The sequence below is a fragment of the Polyodon spathula genome, chromosome 44 (genome assembly GCF_017654505.1).
Source record: "Polyodon spathula isolate WHYD16114869_AA chromosome 44, ASM1765450v1, whole genome shotgun sequence".
Taxonomy (NCBI): Eukaryota; Metazoa; Chordata; class Actinopteri; order Acipenseriformes; family Polyodontidae; genus Polyodon; species Polyodon spathula.
Window position 1 is genome coordinate 2,338,950 of NC_054577.1, and position 24,750 is coordinate 2,363,699.

General features: G+C 42.1%; 1 protein-coding gene across 1 annotated transcript in view; it reads left to right on the plus strand.

The window, feature by feature from the left end:
• The window catches only part of dnah2 (dynein, axonemal, heavy chain 2), a 68,757-nt gene that overhangs the window by 14,568 nt on the left and 29,439 nt on the right, over positions 1–24,750 (plus strand). Inside the window, exons 19-46 of the mRNA XM_041237421.1 lie at positions 375–522; positions 1,214–1,406; positions 3,111–3,311; positions 3,708–3,864; positions 4,064–4,238; positions 6,703–6,866; positions 7,051–7,212; positions 7,924–8,027; positions 8,496–8,652; positions 9,034–9,116; positions 10,201–10,381; positions 10,772–10,910; positions 11,530–11,747; positions 12,446–12,544; positions 12,987–13,114; positions 13,430–13,538; positions 14,191–14,379; positions 14,835–14,938; positions 16,171–16,360; positions 16,603–16,783; positions 17,290–17,417; positions 17,918–18,070; positions 18,965–19,090; positions 19,924–20,142; positions 20,669–20,786; positions 23,635–23,771; positions 23,986–24,123; positions 24,574–24,732. Coding sequence (XP_041093355.1) covers positions 375–522; positions 1,214–1,406; positions 3,111–3,311; positions 3,708–3,864; positions 4,064–4,238; positions 6,703–6,866; positions 7,051–7,212; positions 7,924–8,027; positions 8,496–8,652; positions 9,034–9,116; positions 10,201–10,381; positions 10,772–10,910; positions 11,530–11,747; positions 12,446–12,544; positions 12,987–13,114; positions 13,430–13,538; positions 14,191–14,379; positions 14,835–14,938; positions 16,171–16,360; positions 16,603–16,783; positions 17,290–17,417; positions 17,918–18,070; positions 18,965–19,090; positions 19,924–20,142; positions 20,669–20,786; positions 23,635–23,771; positions 23,986–24,123; positions 24,574–24,732 — 4,260 coding nt within the window. The remainder of the gene's footprint in view (positions 1–374; positions 523–1,213; positions 1,407–3,110; positions 3,312–3,707; positions 3,865–4,063; positions 4,239–6,702; positions 6,867–7,050; positions 7,213–7,923; positions 8,028–8,495; positions 8,653–9,033; positions 9,117–10,200; positions 10,382–10,771; positions 10,911–11,529; positions 11,748–12,445; positions 12,545–12,986; positions 13,115–13,429; positions 13,539–14,190; positions 14,380–14,834; positions 14,939–16,170; positions 16,361–16,602; positions 16,784–17,289; positions 17,418–17,917; positions 18,071–18,964; positions 19,091–19,923; positions 20,143–20,668; positions 20,787–23,634; positions 23,772–23,985; positions 24,124–24,573; positions 24,733–24,750) is intronic.

A 24,750-nucleotide genomic window follows, 5' to 3' on the forward strand; every position in this document is an offset into this window, starting at 1 on the left:
GTTAAACTAATAGACAAAGAGAAGGAGATGTGATAACTTTTATTGGACTAACTAAATAATAATAATAATTATTCACAAGCTTTCAAGACCTCAGAGGTCTCTTCTTCAGGTGAAAGGTGTTTACATTCAAAGGCTGCATCAGAACGTTAACAAAAAGAACCCATTTTGAATCACTACAATTCTAATGTAAGGAAAAAAGCTGCATGTCATGCACACACACACACACACACACACATATATACATACAAGTTAAACTAAATAATTCCATAAATATTGCACCTGTTGTGCAAAACTTTTGGTCATATCTGTAGACAGGGCCTCAACTAACATTTTGTGTGCCTGTGTGTGTCTGTGTGTGCCTGTGTGTATTTCAGGTGGAGTTTTCCCCTACTTTAACCAACCTGGCGAACATTGTCAACAGCATCTGTAGCCAGCTTATCAGCACCATCTCCGTCTTCAAGCGCCTCCCTGATCTCCTCACCAAGAGCAAGTCTCAGAGAGAGCCCATCCACGTGATCATCGGTGAGTCTGACACCCCTGTAAGCACCCCAAAACACCAGTCTGCCTCCCAGGGGTGTGCTGCTTCTCTCTACTCCTGCTCTGAACTGCCATCAAGAAAAGTGTATTTTATAGATCCATTACATTAACACTTTGATTCCAAGACAAGACAAGACAAGCCGTCCCCTAACTTCTGCACTAGGTACTTTAAAAGCCGATTTGAAAGTTAATGTTTTTCTCTCATCATGGGCAGCAGGAAAAATTCTGCAGATTTGAGGTGTTCTCTGTTAAATCAAGGAGACAGTGTGGTCCTGTGGTTAAAGTCCAGGGCTTGTCACCAGAAGTTCCCCGGTTCAAATCCCACCTCTGCCACTGACTGACTGACTCGCTGTATGTGACCCTGAGCGAGTCACTTCACCTCCTTGTGCTCTGCGGATGAGATGTTAAATCAATCTCCTATTGGAAGCGACTCTGCATATAATGCGCAGTTCACAGCCTGCCTCTGTAAAGAGCTTTGTGACAGTGGTCCACTATGAAAGCCACTATGTAAAAATAAAGATATTATATTATATTAAATCGGATGAACCATGTTTCCTATCTACACCACACAAAATGATCTGAATTACCTTTGCTTAAAGACATTTCACACCTGAGTATTCGATATTCGGGATCACCCCTTCAGTACACCCTGTGTTATCCCATTTGCTTTTAACAGAGCGCGATGACGACATCAAAAAGATCCAAGCCCAGATCAGTGCAGGCATGGCAGCCAACGCTGTGCACCTGCAGAGCTACCAGAAGACCTGGGACACATACCGGGAGATCTGGGAGATCAACAAGGATTCCTTCATCCGCAGATACCAGCGGCTCAACCCCCCAGTGTCCTCCTTCGATGCCGACATCGCCAGGTCAGGTCTTCCAAACTTCTTTCTGTTACTGAAATAAGGGGGGTGGGGATCAGCTACCCCAACAGTATTAAACATGTTCAAGGGGTCTTTTCACCTGTGGTTAGTTATGGTTGTGGCTAGCGAACCGAACCGAGTTCACTTGGATATGTGCTCCAGAGGAAAATAACTCATTTCATTTTGCGCTGGTTCTCTGCAACATTTTTCGGAGCTGCAGTGTCATTTTTCATTATTGCACTACTTTTTCACGTGTAAGTAAGACAGATAGATAGTGAAATGAAAAGGGAGCACCGTATTTGGTAACACAAAGAGAAAAGCCGTTACAAGAGACCCTCAGTTACTTTTTTATAAATCACTCCAACACATATTTGTGTGTAGGACAGCGGTCTGCTTTTCTGCTGATCTAAACGGAGGCACTTCTAAATGCTAGTTCTTTTAAAATTCTTACTTTCCAATAACTGCAGATGATTTTCATTTTCTCTGATTGCTTCGCAAGCATTTTATACAAAATGATTCTCGTCAAAACCTCTACCAATTTTTTTTTTTTTTTTTTCAATACCTCTGTCAATACACAGGCGCTGAAAATAATAGATTTGAAGCTGGTACTGGTGATGTCATGTAAAAGGCTGAGTGTCTTTATCGATTTCTTTGAACAGGGCCAGTGTAAAATGAATGCTTGACACAAACAGCGCCCTGAGTAAAATGTATATTGTATTGTAAGTCGTGAGGAGTAATTTCTCTCAGGTTTCCTGTGTCATTAAGTACAAGTGGGTCATTTGTATCCTTTTTTTTTTTTTTTTTTTTTGGAAATGGAAAAACAAACTAGTGATATCAGAGATATTTAAACTAACAAGCCGGTGTGTTAGTTCAAGCCACCCCCTTCCTCCCTCTTTTGTTGCAATTTTGCAGCTTCATTTGTAAGATTATTATTTAGTTTTTCCCTTTGGAAAAAATAGAGTAAATGCTTTAGTTCAGGGCAGTCCAGTGGGTGGCCCGTGACCAATAAATGGCTCATGGAGCACCACAATGATCAGGAGACAAGAGCAGGCAGTGGCACTGGAACAATTTTTAAAGTAGAAAGCCATTGAACAAAACTGTAACCCCTATTTATGATGCCGCACTCCCAGCACCCCTAGTTCCAGTGCCCCTGAGGGCTGGACATACAGTATGGCTGTTTTTGGTAGAAGCAAGTCAAAGTGTAACAGCAAATGTGTGTAGCAGTTTATACATAAGATCTGCTTTATGAGCACAAAAACATAGACCATGTGTACACAGCTCTGTCTGAAAGTTTTGCATCACCTACAATTTTAAGATTAAGAAAATTTAGATATTTTATTTAACATCGTGCAGTCGAAGAAACTACAAAATAAGATAACGCAAAAAAAGTCTACCGGAAGTAATAAGAGTAGAACAGTGGTATTTCATGTTAGATTAGGAAATGTCACATTTTTCGGTTTATGGGAAGCCGTGGTATGTCATTTAATATGTTAACGTAACATTTCAGCAGGTTTCATTCAAAGTTAATTCTATAGGGCGATGCAAAACCTTTGGCCATAACTGTAGCCCTGTTGTTGATTTTTTTTGTTTGGTTTTGTTTCTTATGACTCTTCAGGAAATGGTCATTAATATTGGCTCCTACTGGTTGAGTGGCTCTGATTCAGTGAGGTTAACGCTTTCGCTTGGTCCTCCCCTCCTTTCCTTTTGCAGGTACACAGAGGTGGCGAACAATGTGCAGAAGGAGGAGACGGTGCTCAATATCCAGTTTGTGCTGCTCGACTGCTCCCCGCTCAAGTTCTCCCTGGTGCAGCACTGCAACGAGTGGCAGAACAAGTTCACCACGCTGCTGAGCGAGATGGCCTGCGAACGGCTCAGAGAGCTGCATCTGTTCCTGAAGGACAACGGTGACAAGTGAGCCCCGGTTTCAGCCCCCAAATTCCCTCAACGCAAAAAAACAACAAAAAAAAAAAGCACTGAAGGTTTCCGCCCACATCAGACCATTTAAACAGCAGTATTTCGTGTTAGCGTTAGAAATGCCAAATTTTTTTAGTTTTTCATTTACAAAAAGCGGCGTGTAATTCAATGTGTTAACGTAACATTATTCAGCAGGTTGTCATTCGACTTTATAAAGCAAAATTAGTTCATTCTATAGGGGGATGCAAAACCTTGGGTCATATCTGCATTCAGAGCAATGTCGCATCTTCTGCCTGCAAGCTTATTCTTGCTAGTTTTGTTTTTCAGAAAATGTCTTGCTAACTTACTTTGTAACAGATTTGAATGTTTATCGCCTCCCCCCGCCCCCCACAGAGTCAGCAGGCCCCCTCAAACCCTTGTGGCTCTTGGAGACAGTCTCAAGCTTCTGGAGACACTGCAGTCCGAGTTGACCAAGACGGAGGCTCGAATCCCCCCCATTCACGAGCAGTTTGCCATCCTGGAGAAGTACGAGGTCTCCATCAGCGACACCGTAAGTCAAGCTGAGGAACAGTTTTTGATGGTGGTCCACCATGAAAAGCGCTATAGAAAATAAAGATTGATTGATTGAAAAGTGCTCCCTATCTTCTGTTCTAAACTCTACTCCGCTTCTATGTATGCCCTCACTTTGTACCCTAACTTTATCTATACCATTTATAATAATAATAGTAATACTCTCTCTCGTCTCTCAGGTACAGCAGATGCTGGAGGACCTGAATGGGGAGTGGCTCTCCTTCCAGCAGTGTATCATAGACAGCGACGCCATGCTGAAGAAACACAAGGAGAAGTTCAAGACCAGCCTCATCCACTCAGCAGAGGAGTTCAAGAAGAAGACACACAGCATCAGCGAAGAATTCACAGCGTCAGGTACAGCACCTTACAAGAGGTCTGGTAAAGCATAGGGAAGCATTGAGAAAGCACAGAGAGGTATGGTAAAGCACAGGGAAGCATTGTAAAGCACAGAGAGGTATGGTAAAGCATAGGGAAGCATTGTAAAGCACAGAGAGGTCTGGTAAAGCATAGGGAATCATTGTAAAGCACAGAGAGGTGTGGTGAAGCATAGGGAAGCATTGTAAAGCACAGAGAGGTATGGTAAAGCACAGGGAAGCTTTGTAAAGCACAGAGAGGTATGGTAAAGCACAGGGAAGCTTTACCATACCTATCTGTGCTTTACAAGGTTTTATAGGTATGATATGATAGCAAACACAGTGTGGCGATAGCGAGACAGCATTTACCTTCAGTTCTGTTGGGTCCTCACCCCCCTGCAACCTTTATAAGAATAAAAGTATAGCAAAGTGTGATAGAGCACAGTGAAAGTAGGGTAAAGCACAGGGAAGCATTGTAAAACACAGAGAGGTCTTGTAAAGCATAGGGAAGCATTGTAAAGCACAGAGAGGTACAGTAACGCGTATTGAAAAGCATATTGTAGACCATGGTAGACTATATGAACATAATTTTGATATTTTATTTAACATCATGTAGTCAAAAAAAACTACAAAATGATATCGCAAAAGTCTACCGGAAGCCATAATAGTAGTACAGATGTTAGATTTTGCCACATTTTTCAATTAAATATATAGAAAACTACAAAGCGGTATGTAATTCAATATGTTAACGTAACATTATGCAGCAGGTTTCATTCAACTTTATGAAGCAAAATTAGTTAATTCTATATAGATGGTGATGCAAAACCTTTGGCCATAGCTGTATATTGGCTTCATCCCAGCAAGACTGTCAAACGACTTTGAAGTGCAGTAGGGTGTTCGACCTTTTTAATACATACGCAAAACAGTGTGGCAAATCCAAACCAGGGCTGACAGCCAGACACATTTTGTGAGACAAGCATTTTCCCTTTAAGGGCACACGAAGTGACTATCAAGTCAGTAACTCAGCTCGAAAGGGAGCTCTGTTGTTTGAACCACAACCAGACCACCCATTGTTAACTGCTTAGGCGTGTGTCCAGGAATGTGTCCCTTTTTTTCAGGAACAAGTGCCTCGTTAATCAGAGCTCACAGCTGACAGGCGGACTCAGAGATGGAGCTGTTTATTGAACTAGTGGCTCTCCAGCCGCAGGTTCTGCCGACGACCAATAGGCTGGTTTACAGCAGGCTGTCTTGTTAGAAGCCAAGTCATAATTTATCACCTCTTCCTCTGCTTAGGGTGCAACCTGATAACTCTCAGTTCCCAGCCGGAAAAAAGAACAATTATGAACTGTTATTAAATACAGATTGCTCTGGTACAGTAATGCATTTCCAATGAGCTAGCTGGGGCTGCACGGCGCTATTAACAACAGGGTAGAATTTCTCTAAAGTTTATATACAGCTCATACAGAGTATCGTATTGCTGTACATTGCAAGCAGATGTCCTCCTTACAGCTGCTTGGACCATGAGGGGGATTGAAATTAGCTTGAATCCTACAGCTCCCTATATTATTATTATTATTATTATTATTATTATTATTATTATTATTTTAATAGTAATGCATAAGCAGTGTATTGGGATAGTGTTACAGGATTAACTGTTCCAAGTCCAGGGAACACAGAAAAGTGCTTGTGCACACACACACTGTGTAAAATGAAGACTTGTCATCAAAACAACTTCAGAACGCTTTCCCTGCCTGTTAGGAAACGTATCTATGGTAATATGCTATCGGTAATGCTAATATTAATGTTTCTGCAGAAAAAATAAATAAAAAAATCAGAATCTGTGGCTTTGCAGTTCGCCCCTGCCGCTATGTAGCTAACCAAGCAATTGGTCTATTTATTGTTGTACTTTTCAACCGGAAAGCTTACTGATTCTGTACACCGGAAGCAGTTATACAGAAAATTGGCTTTCTTTTCCATTATTCCGCACCAGATGGATCCCTAGCATCACCCCCCATAGCTACGAAACGCTTAGAAATTTAGAAATCCTGAGAGAAACTAAACGACGTCAAACTTATCGGCTAGAACTACACTCCTCTCTTGTTTTTCTTTTTTTTTCCCACTGTAATTCAGGAATTTAGTTAATTCACTGGTTAATTAATTAATTAGTTTTTGTTTTTTTTCCTCCAAAGCGACTTACAGAGACTAGGGGGTGAACTATGCATCACAACTGCTGCTGCTGCAGAGTCAATAGGACCTTGGTTTTTGCGTCTCATCCGAAGGACGGGTTCACTGATTACATCATGTCGATAGTACATTGTACTAAGTTTTAGTGTTTTAACGACCCTAAACTTTTTTGTTATCAATACGAAGTCAGGTAGCGAAATAAACCGGGAGAATTTCTGGATGTCCCAGCATCCCTGCTGATCCCCGTGTGTGTGTGTGTGTGTGTCCACCCCCTCCTCCAGGTCCGTTCAGCAGCTCGGTGGGTCCAGACCAGGCTCTGGATCAGATCGCTGCCATACGCACTCAGCTGGACATCCTGAAGGAGGAGGAGGCAACCATTCGGCATGGCCTGGGCATTTTCAAGCTAGAGCAACCCACCTCCAAGGAGATCCTGGCACTCGACAAGGTGAGAGACCCCTACAGAGAACACTGAGAAAACAGTCCAGCATCAGATCCATACAGAGGGACGCACCCTGCTGGGAAAAGAAAGTATTGATTTTTACATAAAAGAAGCACAGTCTCACACACACACACACACATGTGCAGAGCCTCTGCTCTACCACAGGATGTTATTCTGAGTCCCTTTGCAGGATCTGGACATGCTTCAGCAGACGTGGCAGATCACGAAGGAGTGGGAGGGCCACTGGAACGAATGGAAGGTGGGCCGATTCGTGGACCTGCAGACTGATAAAATGGAGGCCGTGGCACAGGGGCTGTTCAAGAAGCTGCTGAAGCTCAGCCGGGACCTCAAGGTGAGGGAGGCAACAGCAGGGCGTCTGTGACACTGTGACACTGTCACATGAGTTCTGAGTGCGGTAAAGAAACTCCTTAGTCTGTTAGACAATTGCAGAGCACCCGAGTGACCCAGCAGAGTTACATTAAAACCTGTAGGCTGTCGTTGTACAACCCTGCGAAATAAAAAGTAACGCACAGATCACTGTTTGGATAATGTAAAAAAAAAAAAAAGGTTTTGTCATTATCAACACACTCCATTCACTGATGGGTTCTTAATTCAAGATTCTTTTTCTTTTATTGATCGGAACTGTAGTTTTAGTAATTTAGGTCAGATTAATCCAATATGTTCTCGAGGAAGGGGGTTACCAGCAGCTACACTTACCTTTTCGCTGAGATCTCGCACTCAGGCATTTCTTCTAGATAAACAGATTAAGTGCGCTAATGTCATGTTTCGTCTGTGTTTTGTTTTTTAGATTTTACGACATACAGTATGCTTCAGGGTGTTCGGTGGTTACCTCTGATCAAGCTGAGAGTGAACTTTCTCTTGCACTCTTTATCTGACAGACCTTGACACAGCAAAGAACTGTGCTTGAGAAATACACTTTTAACCAGATTCGAGGAAGCCACCGAACACTTAGAAACATACAAACTAAGTAAACTTGAGGTCATATCATTGTTACTGCTGCACAGATATTTTTTGCCCACACACCTTTAATTGTACTGGACAGGAGAAGAACTGGGAGATCGTGGATACGTCAAGGAACAAGATCGACCAGTTCAGGAGAACGATGCCGCTGATATCGGACCTGAGAAATTCGGCAATGAGAGAGAGGTAGGAGGACCAAGGAGAATCGTGCCTGCACACAAAAACATTTCTACAGCATAAGCAAGCAGTAGCACCCTCAGTATATTTTTTGCATTTTAAGATTGAGACACAATAAAACATTAAAAAAAAACAAAAAAAAAACAACATGAACATAATTTAGATATTTTATTTTACAGCATGTAATCAAAGGAGCTACTAAAATGATATTGCAAAAGACTACCGGAAGCCATAATAGTAGTACAGTAGTATTTCATGTTAGATTTTGAAATGTCACATTTTTTGTTAAGTAGATAGGAAAACTAGAAACTGGTGTGTAATTCAATATGTTAACATTATTCAGCAGGTTTCGTTCGACTTTATCAAACAAAATTAGTTAATTCGTTAGGGTGATGCAAAACATTTGCTGTAATGTGTAGCAATGAACCAGCCTTTTTTATGGGGTATGTTTGCTGACTCTCTCCTCCCTCTTCCCAGACACTGGAACCAGATCAGGCACGAGGTTCAGCGATCTTTTGACCAGACCTCAGAAGACTTCACCCTGGAGAAGATTGTGGAGCTGGGGCTGGATCAACACGTCGAGAAGATCAATGAGATATCTGGGGCCGCCACCAAGGAGCTCTCCATAGAGCTGGTAGGAAAACAGGCCCGTGGGCTTTCCTTAAGACAGGGGAGCTCACAGCCAGTCCCAGACACCTTGAGGACTGGTTGAACAAAGACCAGGACCACAATTGTGCACCTCTGAGTTTTCTTTCACTGTTTCTGCTTTGAGCGTTATTCGTTGCGCTATTCGACAAACTATTCCTGAACAAATTGAGAAGGCTGGCAAATAACGAAAGAACAAAGGAGACACCCACAGCACCCACATTGATATGGGATGTCTAACAAGTCAGAATACATGAATTATTCGGAAAGCACAAGTGATATAAAACAGCCCGCTGGAGTCAGCAGCTTTGATTAATAGGGGTAGCTGTTGTTTTTGTTTTTTTAATCTGATTTCTGTTTTACTCCACAGTCTCTTGAAGGAATAGCAAAGACCTGGAATATTACATGCCTTGACATTGGACCTTACAAAGACAAAGGACACCACAGACTGAGGTAGTGTTCCCTTAGAAAAGTTTGCTACAGGAAAGTTTGCCTGTTTATACTATGCATCTGTCATAGTTTACCATGCTTTGTCATGTTTTGTAGCATGCTTTACCATACCTCTGTGTGCTTTACAATGCTTTCCTATGCTTTACCAGACCTCTCTGTGCTTTACAATGTTTCCCTATGCTTTACCACACCTCTCTGTGCTTTACAATGCTTCCCTATGCTTTCAGACTATGCCTATGCTTTGGATGGTTTATAATTGTCCCATCCTTTACCATACTGTTGTTTACCATGGTTCTCTGTGCCTGCTGTTCTTTCACTGAGCTCATGACACTTTGCTATAGCAGCTTTTAAAAGTGTCTCACATATAAAAAGAGAGTACGCATAACATAAAATACTGCAATAAAAGCAATTTTCTTATACTGGAGCAAGATCACCACCTAGTGACCTTATAATGGTACTGCATTGGTCTCGCAGAGGCAGACTACATGTGCCGCTGTGGCCAACAGTATAGCACTGTCACCCTATAGAATGAACAAATTTTGCTTCATAAAGTCGAACGAAACCTGCTGAATAATGTTAACATATTGAATTGCACGTCGTTTTGTAGTTTTCCACATACACTTCCATGAAAAACAAGACAAAAATAACATTTGGAAATATTAACCTGAAATACTACTGTACTACTGTTATGGCTTCCGGTAGACATTTTTTTCAGTATCATTTTGTAGTTTCTTTGATTTCCATGACGTTAAATAGAAGATCTAATTATGTTCATATGTTTATTTTTATATTTATAAATTGTTTGACAAATTGGAAAAATGTGACATTTCTAAATCTAACATGAAGTACTGTACCTCTATTATGGCTTCCGCTAGACTTTTTGTAACTTCTGTGATTACACAATGTTAAATTAAAATATCTAAATTATGTTCATATATATATATATATATATATATATATATATATATATATATATATATATATATATATATATATATATATATGATACAACATTTACATTGTGGATTGACCCTAGCTGCTGTACCGTTATTTTTATTAACCAGTTCACTTTCTTTTTTTCACACAGAGGCACGGACGATGTGTTCCAGGCGCTGGAGGACAACCAGGTGTCCCTGTCCACAATGAAAGCGTCCCGCTTCGTCAAAGCGTTCGAGCAGGAGGTGGACCGCTGGGAGCGCTGCCTGTCCCTCATCCTGGAGGTCATTGAGATGATCCTCACAGTGCAGCGGCAGTGGATGTACCTGGAGGTAACGAAGCCCAAAAGGGAGGTGGAAATCGGGATGATTTAATTCGCTCGCTTTCAGAAAGGACAAGGGAAGCCTTCCTGCAATGAAACATTTACCTGTGGAAGCTGTTTCACTTTTAATTGAACTAGCATACAGTGTTTTTGCAGAAATTAACTTGACTGTTTTTGCTATTAAAGTAATTAAAGTGCTTTTAAAGTAATTATTTCATTACAAAAGTCGATAGCTACATTTTAATGATGCGTCTAATTTTTTAGATAAGTTAATGCTGTCACAGAGATTAAAAACTCAGGATTTAAAAAACTAGAGATAACGGTGTCAAAGGCACAGGAATAAAACAAGGTCCCTGATCGGCTCTGGTAGCAGCTCCTGTGATTTTGAAACCCTTTGCAGAATATCTTCTTGGGAGAGGATATCCGCAAGCAGCTGCCCAGAGAGTCCGCTGAGTTCGATGACATCAACAGCAGCTGGAAATCCATCATGGATCGACTGAATAAAGACAGCAACGCTCTGAGAGGGACCCACCACCCAGGTATGAGCCGGGCACAGCCTCAGTCATGGTGCTTTACCAAGCCTCTGACTTGCACTACCTCCGTAATTTTTATCGTGCTTCCAAAGGTTTCCCTAGGCTGTGCACTGTATTAAAAAACAAACCATGATAAACTAACCCTTATAAAAGTTTCCCACGGTAAAAGCATAACAGAGTGTAATAAAGCACAGTGAAAGCATGGTAAAGCACATTAATACCTGATTTCTGTCGCTAGCTGTTGTCTAAATGTGCTATTTCAGGTTTCTCACTGCATCTTATTCGTGTGATTCTGTATGACACACGCATCCACAGTGTCTAGAATTCACATCCTAGCCTTGTATTTAATGTAATGCCTTTATTTAATGTATCTGCATTGTTTTTTACTGTTTGTATTGAATGTGCTATGCCCTGTATTTCATTGTATTTAATGTAATATGCATTGATTCCCACTCTCTTGTAAAGCACATTGTGATGGTTGTCCACTTTGAAAAGGGCTTTAGAAAATAAAGATTGATTAATTGATTAATAAACATGGCACCCCTGTTCACTATGGTAACTGCACAGTACAGCCGTGGGAAAAGCTTTTACACGGGTAACACGGTGTTCACTGTGTTGCTGACAGGTCTACTGGAGAAGCTGACGGAGATGAACACAAAGCTGGAGGAGATTCAGAAGTCTCTGGACATGTACCTGGAGACCAAGCGTCAGATCTTCCCCCGCTTCTACTTCCTGTCCAACGACGACCTGCTGGAGATCCTGGGCCAGGCGCGCAACCCTGAAGCCGTGCAGCCCCACATGAAGAAGTGCTTTGACAACATCAAGTCCCTCAAGATGCAGAAGGTAAGGAAAGGGTCTGAAAGCATGGCCACAGGGGGAACTTCAAAACCAGAGTCCTTCTGACAAAGCGTACAGCAATTCATTTCTTTTTCTTCTTGTTGTTCTTCTCCTCCTCCTCCTCCTCCTCCTTCTCTTTCTCCTCCTACTTTTTCTTCTCCTCCTCCTTCTCTTTCTCCTCCTTCTACTTTTCCTTTTTCACTTTCTCATTTTTCTCCTCCTTCATTTTTTTCTCCTCCTCCTCCTTCTTCTCCTCCTCTTTCTCCTTCTGCTTCTTTTTTCACCTAATTTTTCTCCCCCTCCTTCTTCATTTTCTTCTTCTTCTCCTTCTCTTGCTTCTCCTTTTTCACCTTCTCATTTTTCTACTCCTTCTTCTTCTCCTGCTTCTCTTTCTTTCTCCTTCTCCTTCAACTCCCTTTTCACCTTTTGCTTTTTCTCCTTCTCCGCCTCTTCCTTGTTCTTTGTATTAATTATTCTAGTAGTTGTGGTAGTCATATTGTTAATATTGTCTGAATTTGTATTAGTGGTAGCACAAGTTGTCATAATTGTAGTATTAATTGACTACCAGAAGCAGCACGTAGTAATGAGTGGATCACCGAAATGGTTCTTGAATGATAAATAAAGGATTTATGTGTTCAGGTTTTGTGTTTGGTCAATCACGAATGATCATTGTATCTTCTTATTCTGGTTGTCTTTTGCTTCAGTTGGGGATTACCAGCAAGTATGAAGCTTCTGCGATGTTCTCAGCTGACGGGGAGGGAGTGGAATTCACCCACCCTGTCTTACTGGAGGGGCCAGTGGAGGTGCGGGTTCATCATTCATTCACTCATCTATTACAGCGGTCTTCATAGCTTATTGGCCACGGGAAACATGTGCACATTCCTCATAAGGTTGAGGGCGATGGTGAAATCTCTCTCAAATAACATCTTCTGCCAAAATTTAAAAAGAAAACATAATAAAGATACATAATGAAGATTCTTGCTTTGAGTTTGTTAATAGGGTCCTATGTCACAGGTTATGAATGCCGTGTGGTTGTTTTTCAGTATTTCCTAATGAAGATTCTTGCTTTGAGGTTGTTAATAGGGTCCTATATCACAGGTTATGAATGCCATGTGGTTGTTGTTCAGTATTTCCTAATGAAGATTCTTGCTTTGAGGTTGTTAATAGGGTCCTATATCACAGGTTATGAATCCCATGTGGTTGTAGTTCAGTATTTCCTGTGACCTCCCTGTGTTCACGGTGTAGGCTTGGCTGTGTGATGTGGAGAGGACCATGCGCTGGACCCTGAAGGAATCCCTCAAGAATTGCCGCATCGCACTCAAGAAGATGACAGGGAAGAGGGACAAGTGGGTCAAGGACTGGCCAGGACAGGTCAGCTATACACACACACACACATACGCACTACTGACACTCACACCAACACACACACACACACACTGACACGCACAAACACACACACACTTGTACGCACTACTGACACACACACACACACACATGCGCGCGCACACACACACACTGAGACACGTACACACCAACACACACACATGTATGCACTACTGATACACACACACGTACGCACTACTGACACACACACACACACACACAGACACGCACACACCACGCACGCATTACTATTATTATTATTATTATTATTATTATTATTATTATTATTATTATGCAATATATTCTCTGATCGCCTCCAGTCAGATCCAGTGGACCACTGACGTCACCAAGGCTCTGATCACCAGCAAGGAGAGAACTGACAAGAGTGCTCTGAAAACCATGAAGAAGAAACAGGTGCAGCCCAGCTGGTGAACCTCACAAGCAGGTTCACTCGGGGGATTGTGAAATACAACACAGTGTACAGCTCTGGCCAAAGGTTTTACAACACCCTGTAGAATTAATAAATTTTTCTTCATAATGAAACCTGACTAAAGTTACGCTGACATACTGAGTTACACACCACTTTGTAGTTTTCCGAAAAACTGACAAAAATTGAAAAATGTGACAATTTGAAATATAACATGAAATATTACTGTACTGCTGGACGTTTTGCGATATCAGTGTGTAGTTTCTTTGAGTACATGATGTTAAATATTTATTTATTTATTTATTTATTTATTTATTTTTCAATCCTAAAATTCTAGGTGATGCAAAACTTTTGGCCACAGCTGTAGATTTTCAATGGGGCTTTTCATGGAAAGCACCTGGAGAGACCCGCCTTTACTGGATTCGCCACTTGGGAGCCCACTAGCTGTATAATTGAGAGAATAATGTTCACCAGCTTCAAAGTAAAGTAGACAGCGATGTCCAGGATTTGAAGTTTTGCCAATGCAGTGTTTAATAATCTTCCCCAAAAACCTAGAAAAACAAATGAGCTCTTCTACCACGCTGAAAAAAACAAGAAGAAGAAATGTTTTCACTCCTCCCCCTCCTCCTCCCCTCTCAGGTGTCTATGCTGAACAAGTACTCGGAGGCTATCCGTGGGAACCTCAATAAGATCATGCGGTTGAAGATTGTGGCTCTGGTGACAGTGGAGGTGCACGCCAGGGATGTGATCGACAAGCTCATCAAGTCTGGCTGCATGGACGTCTCTGCCTTCGAGTGGCTGTCCCAGCTCCGGCTGTACTGGGACAAGGTAACACAGCTTAGCTGTAAACAATAATATCTTTACATAGGTCCTTTCACAGTGGACCACTGTCACAAAACACTTTACAGAGGTAGGGTGTGACTCTATAGGCAGAGTCACTTACAATAGGACATTGATTTAACATCTGATCTGAAGGAGGTTAAGTGACTTGCTCAGGGTCGCACACAGTGAGTCAGTCATTGGCAGAGGTGGGATTGGAACCAGTGACCTTCTGGTGACAAGCCCTAGACTTTAACCACTGGACCACACTGCCTCCTTCACAATAAGAGCTAGCACACTTTAGATCTGGGGGTTTTGCTGCGGTGAGAAAATGATTGGGCATTCCAAATTGGGGAGGAAATCGGGGGTACAATAATTGGGTACGCTGCATTTAAAATTAAACCCCCAAAAAAAAGGATACTGATGAGCCTTATGTATGTGATCTCTTCTCTTGTGATCTGCAGGACGTTGATGACTGTATAATCAGGCAGACTAACACCCAGTTCCAATACGGATATGAGTACCTTGGGAACTCCGGACGCCTGGTCATCACCCCGCTCACTGACCGGTACACAATCACTTTGCATTCCACACAGCACTGCTTGAGGCAACGCAAGCAAACCTGTACCTTCATATTGCTTTTCAGTTTAGGTCCTCACAAATATATATCAAAAATAAAAATAAATACACACATTAACACATCCATCGGTATGTGTAACAAAACTTTACATTAAAGTAGTTTACTTTTTATCTTTACAGTAGCATTAAAAAATATATAAAAAATCTCTGCCTTATAAAACCACTGTAATTGTGCATTTTGCAGTTTTGCCTGTGCTTCATTGCATGTCGCTGTGCTTTTACAATAGCAAACATTTATATGGTTTGTTTTTTAATATGCTTTACCATACCTCTCTGTGCTTTACAATGCTTGATATGCTTTACCATATGCTTTACCATACCTCTCTGTGCTTTACAATGCTTGATATGCTTTACCATACCTCTCTGTGCTTTACAATGCTTGTCTATGCTTTACCATACCTCTGTGTGCTTTACAATGCTTCCCTGTGCTTTACCAGACCTCTCTGTGCTTTACAACGCTTCCCTATGCTTTACCATACCTCTCTGTGCTTTACAATGCTTGATATGCTTTACCATACCTCTCTGTGCTTTACAATGCTTCCCTGTGCTTTACAATGCTTCCCTATGCTTTACCAGACCTCTCTGTGCTTTACAATGCTTCTCCATGTGTGCTTTACAATGCTTCCCTATGCTTTACCAGACCTCTCTGTGCTTTACAATGCTTCCCTATGCTTTACCATACCTCTCTGTGCTTTACAATGCTTCCTATGCTTTACCAGACCTCTCTGTGCTTTACAATGCTTCCCTATGCTTTACCATACCTCTCTGTGCTTTACAATGCTTCCCTGTGCTTTACCAGACCTCTCTGTGCTTTACAACGCTTCCCTATGCTTTACCAGACCTCTCTGTGCTTTACAATGCTTCCCTATGCTTTACCAGACCTCTCTGTGCTTTACAATGCTTCCCTATGCTTTACCAGACCTCTCTGTGCTTTACAATGCTTCCCTATGCTTTACCAGACCTCTCTGTGCTTTACAATGCTTCCCTGTGCTTTACCATACCTCTTCATTACATATTTCTATGCTTTTACTCTGTTAAACTTTTATAAGGATAGTCTCATCAAAATGCTCCTTCCTCCTGATTATTCGAAGTCGTGGATGTATCCCCTCTATGATAGAGCAGCGGTTTGGATGATCAGGGTCTCCTCTTGATTCCCGGCAGGTGTTTCATGACCCTCACCACAGCCCTGCACCTGCACCGCGGCGGCTCACCCAAGGGGCCCGCCGGCACAGGCAAAACAGAGTCTGTGAAAGACCTGGGCAAAGCACTGGGCATGTACGTCATTGTGGTCAACTGCTCCGAGGGGCTGGACTTCAAATCCATGGGCCGCATGTACTCCGGACTTGCACAGGTACTCACACGCACACACACTCTGATTCGCACACACAAACTATAATTTTCTACATCAGTCTTAGCATTTGTGTGAAAAATTTTTTAAAAAAATAAAATAAAAATAAAGCCAACACAAGACAAGCAGAAAGTGTTGGAGAGAGTGTGAGAAGAAGGAACGTAACTCCCAAGAATGAAGTCGGGTTTGTCATGATCCTTTTTAGCCAATAGTGGATCATTGATCGTCCTTTGTCTTCCTCGCAGACCGGGGCGTGGGGCTGCTTCGACGAGTTTAACCGCATCAATATCGAGGTGCTGTCGGTCGTAGCCCAGCAGATCCTGTCCATCCTGTCGGCTCTCTCGGCCAACCTGGACCGCTTCATCTTTGAGGGGAGAGAGATCAGCCTGGTGTGGTCCTGCGGCATCTTCATCACCATGAACCCAGGTGAGCTCAGAGCAGCTCAGAGCAGCCCGGAGCTGCAGGAAGTGATGTGTAGGAAAGCTGAAAAGTCACTGGAGACACTGAGCAATGCTTCATTATAATTGGTTAAGCTTTTACTTTGAGAAAAGTTTATTTAGGGTGCTAGGACATCATTAAAGACGTTGAGCAAGACTATTATAAAAGTTTACCGTGGTGTTTCTGCAGTTTTCCCCATGGGTATATTATGCATTTACGATAGTTTACCTTGTTTTTTTAATATGCTTTACCATACCTCGCTATTCTTTACAATTCTTCCCTATGCTTGACCATGCTTTCACTGTGCTTTATTTCACTTTGCTATGCTTTTATTATGGGAATCTCTTATACTAAAGCATCGTTGAAGACATTGAGCAAGCCTGAGCAGTGGAAATGTTTCTCAAAGGATTTTATTTTACCTTTATTGGATGTGAAAAAATGCTGACAAATTCTCAGCGCACACCCAACCCTGTTGCTGTTCCCCGTGCTCCTAGGGTATGCGGGCAGGACGGAGCTGCCTGACAACCTGAAGTCCATGTTCAGACCCATCTCCATGGTGGTGCCAGACTCCACCCTCATCGCTGAGATCATTCTTTTCGGAGAGGGCTTCAACAACTGCAAGGTACATTCTAGACGTTACGCATTGTTTTTTTTTTTGTTTGTTTTTTTTACTGTATATCATGTATTAGGCATTTCTCTGTGTTGTGGATTTTCTTGTATTTACTGCATCTTGTAAAGTGCTTTCAGATGGTGGTCCACTGTGAAAGGCGCTATATAAAATAAAGATTGATTGATTGATAGAACCGCGCTCGACGCTTCACACGTTCTAGAGCTGCACTCCACGCGTACTAAAGCTGTGCGAGACCAGAATACTGCAATACTCATGTGTTAGTAAGGGGTACTGAAGTAATTACACTTTGTGCTCTCAGTTTCTGCTGTTGTGCCATTTGATGTATTTTAATGTCCTTTTATCGCTCATTAGGGAATGAGCAGTTAGTTAAATGTCAAAAGAGTGATATGTTACATGATGTTAAATAAAAGTTATACATGATGTTCGAAATCCCAAGAAGCCGTGGTGGTGAGTCGCGTGTGCACCCGTCTCTCTGCTCTGTTCATCTCCAGGTCCTGGCGAAGAAGGTGTTCACGCTGTACTCCTTGGCTGTGCAGCAGCTGTCCAAGCAGGATCACTACGACTTCGGGCTGCGGGCTCTGACCTCCCTGCTTCGATACGCCGGGAAAAAGCGGCGCGTCCGACCTGACGCCGCTGACGAGGAGGTGAGCTGTGGCCATTTAGCTCCTGTAAAGGGAGTAGAGCATCTCTGCTCTCCATTCTCCAGTACCCGCTCCTTCTCTTCCCTAGCCTCTCTGTGGTGGAACCAGCTACCAGAGAACTTCAGGGCTGCTCCGCCTCCTCAAGACCCCCCTGTTTAGACTGCACTTGTAGATCTCTGGATCCACCCCCCCTACTCTGCACTGGACCCTCAGCCAATGCACTATTGCACTACTAATGCGTCATTGTAGATATAACTTGTTGTAATCCTAGCTTGTTGCATTCTAGTTTGTATTGTAGTTTAGTAGTGTTATTTGCACTTGCTGTAAAGTATACTGTATTTAAATATTAATCATGCATTGTAACGCTGTACTTCCCTGTAGCACCTATAAGTTTCTGTGGATAAAGGCACCTGCCAAATAAATAAATAAATAATATTTATTTAAAAAACATACGCACCAGAGCTTCATAAAGCGATTATCTGATTGTTCGGATCAAGCTTTCCACAGGTGAGGGTCGCTGGTGTCGATCAGGCTGATTTGCCATTCAGAGTGAAGCGAGTGAATAAACAGCTGCTTGGGTTTGTGTGGATCGCTTTTCTCCACAGTCTAAAGAAAAGCAGCGATCATCACAAACCCGAGCAGCTGTTTCTTCACTCATTTAACTTTTGAATGGTAAATTAAACATCAGTGACACTGAACTGATTTCTGTGGAGAGCTAGGTCTGAGTAATCAAGTAATTGGTTTGTGCAGCTCTAGTAATCGAGTAATCGGTCCATGCAGCACTAATGCACACGCACCAGGAAAACCTTGTTAAACTGGCTGGTATTTTCCCCGTCTGTCATTCTTGCTCACGCTTCTCTTCCGCCAGCGATCACATATCTTTCCCTGCCTCTCCAGATCCTCCTGATGTCAATGAAGGACATGAACATTGCTAAGCTCACCTCGATGGACCTCCCCCTCTTTACAGCCATTCTTCAGGACCTCTTCCCAGGCGTGGACACCCCCACAATCGACTATGGAAAGGTGACCATTCTTGAGCCTGTCCCTATTTTCAGCTTGTGTTTTGACCTCACAGAATTTTGGTTCACAGGATTAATTGGGTAGTTTAGGGGTCCCTAATGCTTCCCTATGCTTTACCATGTTTTCACTATGCTTTATTACATTTTGCTATGCTTTTACTGTGGGAAATTTTTATCAGGGGTGTTAGAGTTTAAACGTTAGCCATCTGTGAAATGTTTAGATCTGCTTGCAGTGCAGACTACATTAAACATTTATAAAGAACTTATGAAGATTCGTTTGGCTCCATATTGATAATGGGTTGTAGGAAACAAAAAATGCGATTGATATTAACCGGAGTGTGATATAAGCAAAAGGGATGTTACCATCAAGAGCTTGTTCCCTTATCTGGGGAGCGGTTTCCATTATATTTGCGACATTTCAGAGGTGACAGACACAGCGAACAGAGAGTGATACAGAGCAACTCCAACTGAACGGCCTTAGTCATAAATATTAAAATCAGTAATGCAATAATGCTGAAATTAGAAATGCTAAAAGGAACTTAAGAGAATTCACCGAGAATGGCTTTTCAACTACAGCTAGGGACAAAGGTTTTGCACCACCGTATAAACTTAACAAAATTTGCCTCATTAAAGTCGAATGAAACCTGCTGAATAACGTTACGTTAAAGTATTGAGTTACACACCACTTTGCAGTATTCCAGCTACTGGCCAAAGCTGTAGAAGTCTTTTGCATTGTCTTCAACGGCAATGAACGTCCCTCTGTGTGCACCTGATCCCTGTGGGGGCTGCCTTTACATTGACAGCGTGCGCTGCACGCGTGTGGCTCTCTTTCCGCAGCTAAGAGAAACAATCGAGGCTGAGCTGAAGACCAGCGGGCTGCAGACGACCCCCTTCACCATGGCCAAAGTGATCCAGCTGTACGAGACGAAGAACTCGCGCCACTCCACCGTGATCGTGGGCAAGACGTGCAGTGGCAAGTCTGTGACGTGGAGGACCCTGCAGTCTGCCTTGAACGCTCTGTATAAAAAGGGAGAGCCGGGCTACAGCCTGGTCAGGGTGAGTCACAACTGTGTGATATATATATATATATATATACTCATATATCATATATAATAGATATAATATATATATATATAACACACACCACACAACACACCACACAGTGTGTGTGTCTTTCAAATGTTTCCCAAAGGGTTCTAAGACATGAAAGTCTGTCAAAATTATCCGGTACCTGCGTAGTACATTATATGTGACATAAATTAAAAAAAATAAATGTAAATTTAAAATTCCGAACTAAGGACAAAATGGAACATAAAAAAAAATCAAACGTCGGTAAGTCTAGGAAAAGTTTGGACAATGGACAATTTAGTTGGAGCACCGTGTGACACTTAAAAGAGTGGCACAGAAAGAAAATAAAGGACTGTCTTTTATTTCCTGACACCCCCCCCTCCCCCCTCCCCCTCCGCCAAAGAGAGTTTCTCATGCTGAGTACCCGCTTTCCCCCCCCCCCCCCCCCCCCCCCCCCCCCCCCCCCCCCCCCCCCGTGACCCCTTTGTGTTGGGAGCGGGGGCCGCGTTGGCAGGACTGCCCTCTGAACCCCAAGGCACTGTCCCTTGGCGAGCTCTACGGAGAGTATGACCTCACGACTAATGAGTGGACAGACGGAGTCCTGTCCAGTCTTATGAGAACAGCCTGCGCAGGTACACCAACAAATACACGCTCAGAGCCGCCAGCGTTTCCTACGAATCCCCGGCACTAGTGTAACAGACTCCCAAACTTGCTCACTAGAAGCAAGATTCCTGAACAGCCACCCTGGGTTGTAGCTAGGGCAGTGTTTTTTTTTCACGGTAAACAAAATGGTTTATTTCTCAGCATTTCACGGTCTAAAAAAAAAAAAAAGGTATTTCGAGATCCTTCACCAAATAAACATAATATTTATTAAAGCAGAAATAAATAACGTTGTCTCGTTCAAAATCATTTTCTCTAGATTTATTATATAACAAATGTTCCAAAGTATTTAACCATATGAAAAACAGTAAACGCTAAATTGTAGAATATTTTTTATGTAAGGTTTTTTTTGTCCACCTTTTTAAAAAGACATTCTGTTTTCACCATCTGTGAGCTATTAAACATAAATAAATGCTCAGGCATGTGAAATGTCCCTTTCTTGTGCTGGACAGAGAGAGATCTTTAGCAGAGATATTTCCCATCTTTCTTGCAGCGTGTGCTCAATCAATTACAAGAATATAGCCTCGGTCATAGCATTTGGAAATAATCAATCAATACGTGCAACAGCAATACAACATCTAATTCTAATCTTATAGTCGGGTTCCTCCACATGCTAATACAGCAGCATTGTGAAATTATCAAAACAGTTTTTATTATTTTTACAGTCTTCTATTACACAGGTACAAATGATAATTCAGATAAACACATACCTGCACTAATCTTTGCAACACAGTACAATAAAATAAAATTCAATACTATACAGTATAGTACAGAACTCTACAGTACAATACTATGAAATACAATACAACATGAATGAAAGTTGTAAAGTTGCCGACATGAAAAGGGGAACGAACCACGAGCAAACCCAGTGGCAAGCAATGAACTGCTCAAAATCCCTCTTCCCCTTGAAAATACAGATAAATCACAACTCAATAAAGCACTACAGAAACCCTGTATATTTAACGTTACCACCTGTCAAGCAGTAGCAATTCCATTTTGTTGGATTCGAGAAGATGTCGCCGGATTTGACCAAATAAAACGATCATTACTAACCTGTTGTCTGTTTTTCCCATTTTCTTCCCTAACCCTTCTCTCCTGCTCAGCTTTTCTGTAGATTTTTTTTTTTTATTAGCAGAACTGCTCTTGTCAACTTCTGTTAAAGTTTTAGAGAATGGACAAGAAGGGCTAATGCAGTGGGGCTTTGACATAAGATTATCCAGCAGCAGTACTAGTAGTTTTGTTTGTTCATTTTATGTTTTCCGTAATTTAATCTATTTTGTATTTCGAGTTGTGCCCAAAATTCAGGGTGCAAATCTTGTAAAAATTAAACAACCTGGAAGAAATATTTTGTAAAAAAAAAAAAAGTAAAAACTGAAAAGAAAATACTTCTGTTGGCCCAATTTTTTGCACATCTCGCTGAGCACAAACTCTTTGGTGTAAATTTGCCAATATTAGCTTGTTGTGTATCTGACAGTAAAAAAAAAAAAAAAAATTAAAATGAATAAATGAGAAATTTAAATTGAATCTTCCACATTTATTTTGATTTGATTCCATCATCCACTGGTATTTTTCATGAATTTCAGTCAGCGCTTTTATATCCGACCAGCAGGTGGAGTTGGTGTATGGCTAAAAACAGAATATTTGACTACGAAAGACATTAACAATAACTCAAAAGCACAGTTTGGAAATGCAGAACAGTGAAAAGTACCAGCAATTTAATATTGGCAATTACAGTACAGCCTTTTGTGTAGCATGCAAGAACTCCACTCAAACCCCACTTTTTGTTTTGTTCAAATATCGCCGATGTCTGCAGGAGTTTCCCATTAACCCCAAAGCTCTGGGTCTTGGGGAGCTGTTTGGGGAGTTTGACCTTAACAGTCACGACTGGGCAGATGGTGTTCTCTCGTCTGTCATGCGCGACGTATGTTCAGGTACACAAAGCGTGTGCGCATGGATTGAAGTGCCTGTTTAAACAGCTCTGATCGCTGTTCATTGCATGTCAGAATCACTGAACCTGAAGAATCCACAAGGCGTGTTTTTGTTCTGAAACGCGTGTCGCGGATGCAGAGCAGCAGATCGGACAAGATTGTTTTAATTTCCACGTAGTGTGTATATAACCAAACCAGTGGCACTTCAAAACGGTGTCGGCTGACTGTCAGCAGTAATTTTGTAGCTAAAGTTGAGAGTGTGTAATTGTGTGTGTGTGTGTACAAATCACTGACTGAAATCAAAAACATTATCAACAAAAATAATGGTTTTGAGATATGGTGGGTTTCCACTGTTGTGAAATTGACCATGTAATGAAGTTTATAAACTGCCCCCTGCCCACATTACATAATTGCATACAAAAAAAAAAGAATTATGAAATTTTGAAAGTTAAATGTGTTAATTGCTTGTGTGGGTTTTTCTGTCTGCTGCATGTGCGAGTTAGTTTGGGTTAAAGTGTGTGTCCTTATGTGTCTTTAGAATAAATAATCAATATCTGGCTGTGCATCTCTTTGTGTGGATAGCCTGTCTGCCTTTCTGTCTGTCTATCTCTGTCTGTCTATCTTTCTGTGTGTCTGTCTGTCTGTCTGTCTATCTTTCTGCGTGTCTGTCTATGTGTGTGCCTGTCTGTCTTCCTGTCTGTCTATCTGTCTGCGTGTCTGTCTCTCCGTGTGCAGTCTGCGTGTGTCTGTCTGTCTATCTGTCTGCGTGTCTGTCTCTCCGTGTGCAGTCTGCGTGTGTCTGTCTGTCTATCTGTCTGCGTGTCTGTCTCTCTGTGTGCAGTCTGTGTGTACAGCGCTGTGCATTTCTCTCTTACCACTTTGTGCTGTTCAGATGAGAAACCCGATGAGAAGTGGATCATGTTTGACGGCCCGGTGGACACACTGTGGATCGAGAGCATGAATTCTGTGATGGACGACAACAAAGTGCTCACCTTGATCAACGGGGAGAGGATCTCCATGCCAGAGCAGGTACGCAGCAAGAATCCCAGATCAAGAGAATCCCTTGCAGGTGGCGTTTCCCAATTTCCATAGTAAAAGCATGGCAAAATATTCCCCAGTGAATTTGTTAGTTACGGTGTTGTTAATAACAGCGCAGCAGTGTTAGTTACAGTGTTGTTAATAGCAGTGATGCAGTGTTAGTTATAGGGTCGCTTAGTGACGCTGCTCCCTGTTTGCCCTACAGGTGTCTCTGCTGTTTGAGGTGGAGGACCTGTCAGAAGCCTCTCCAGCCACAGTGTCCCGGTGTGGGATGGTCTACACCGACTACAGCGACCTGGGCTGGAAGCCCTACGTGCAGTCCTGGATCGACAAGCGCAAAAAGGTACCAAACCACAGACTATGGGCAGTTACCGTGTTTCTGGATGCACTATTCTTGCACTATTGCACTCAGCTAATGTATTATTGCACTACACTGTAGTTATAACTTGCTGTAATCCTAAGTGGCTGCATCATATTTTATATTGTATTTTAGAGGTATTATTGCACTTACCCTAAACTATACTGTATTTAAATATTAATCTTGCATTGTAACTCTGTACTGCTCTGTAACACCTTTTAAGTCACCTTGGATAAGGCATCTGCCAAATAAACTAATAATAATAGTTAAGCTGCCCAACTAAACTGCAATGCGGTTCCCAGTTTTTGGACATTTACCAAAAGCTTATTGGTAAAGGCACTTGGTTATTCTTGAGTAAATCTTGAATTCTGCCCATAATTGGACTTTTACCATAACAGAGACAAGTCGAGTTCATGATTCTGTGTTGTTGTTCAGGAGGAAGCGGAACCCCTTCAGCGGCTCTTTGATAAATTCATCTACAAGATCATGGAGTTTAAGAAGGCTAACTGCAGGGAGCTGGTCCCCATCGCTGAATTCAACGGGGTCGTGTCTCTGTGCAAACTGTATGAGGCCCTGGCCACTCCGGAGAATGGGGTGAGGAACGAAGACTCT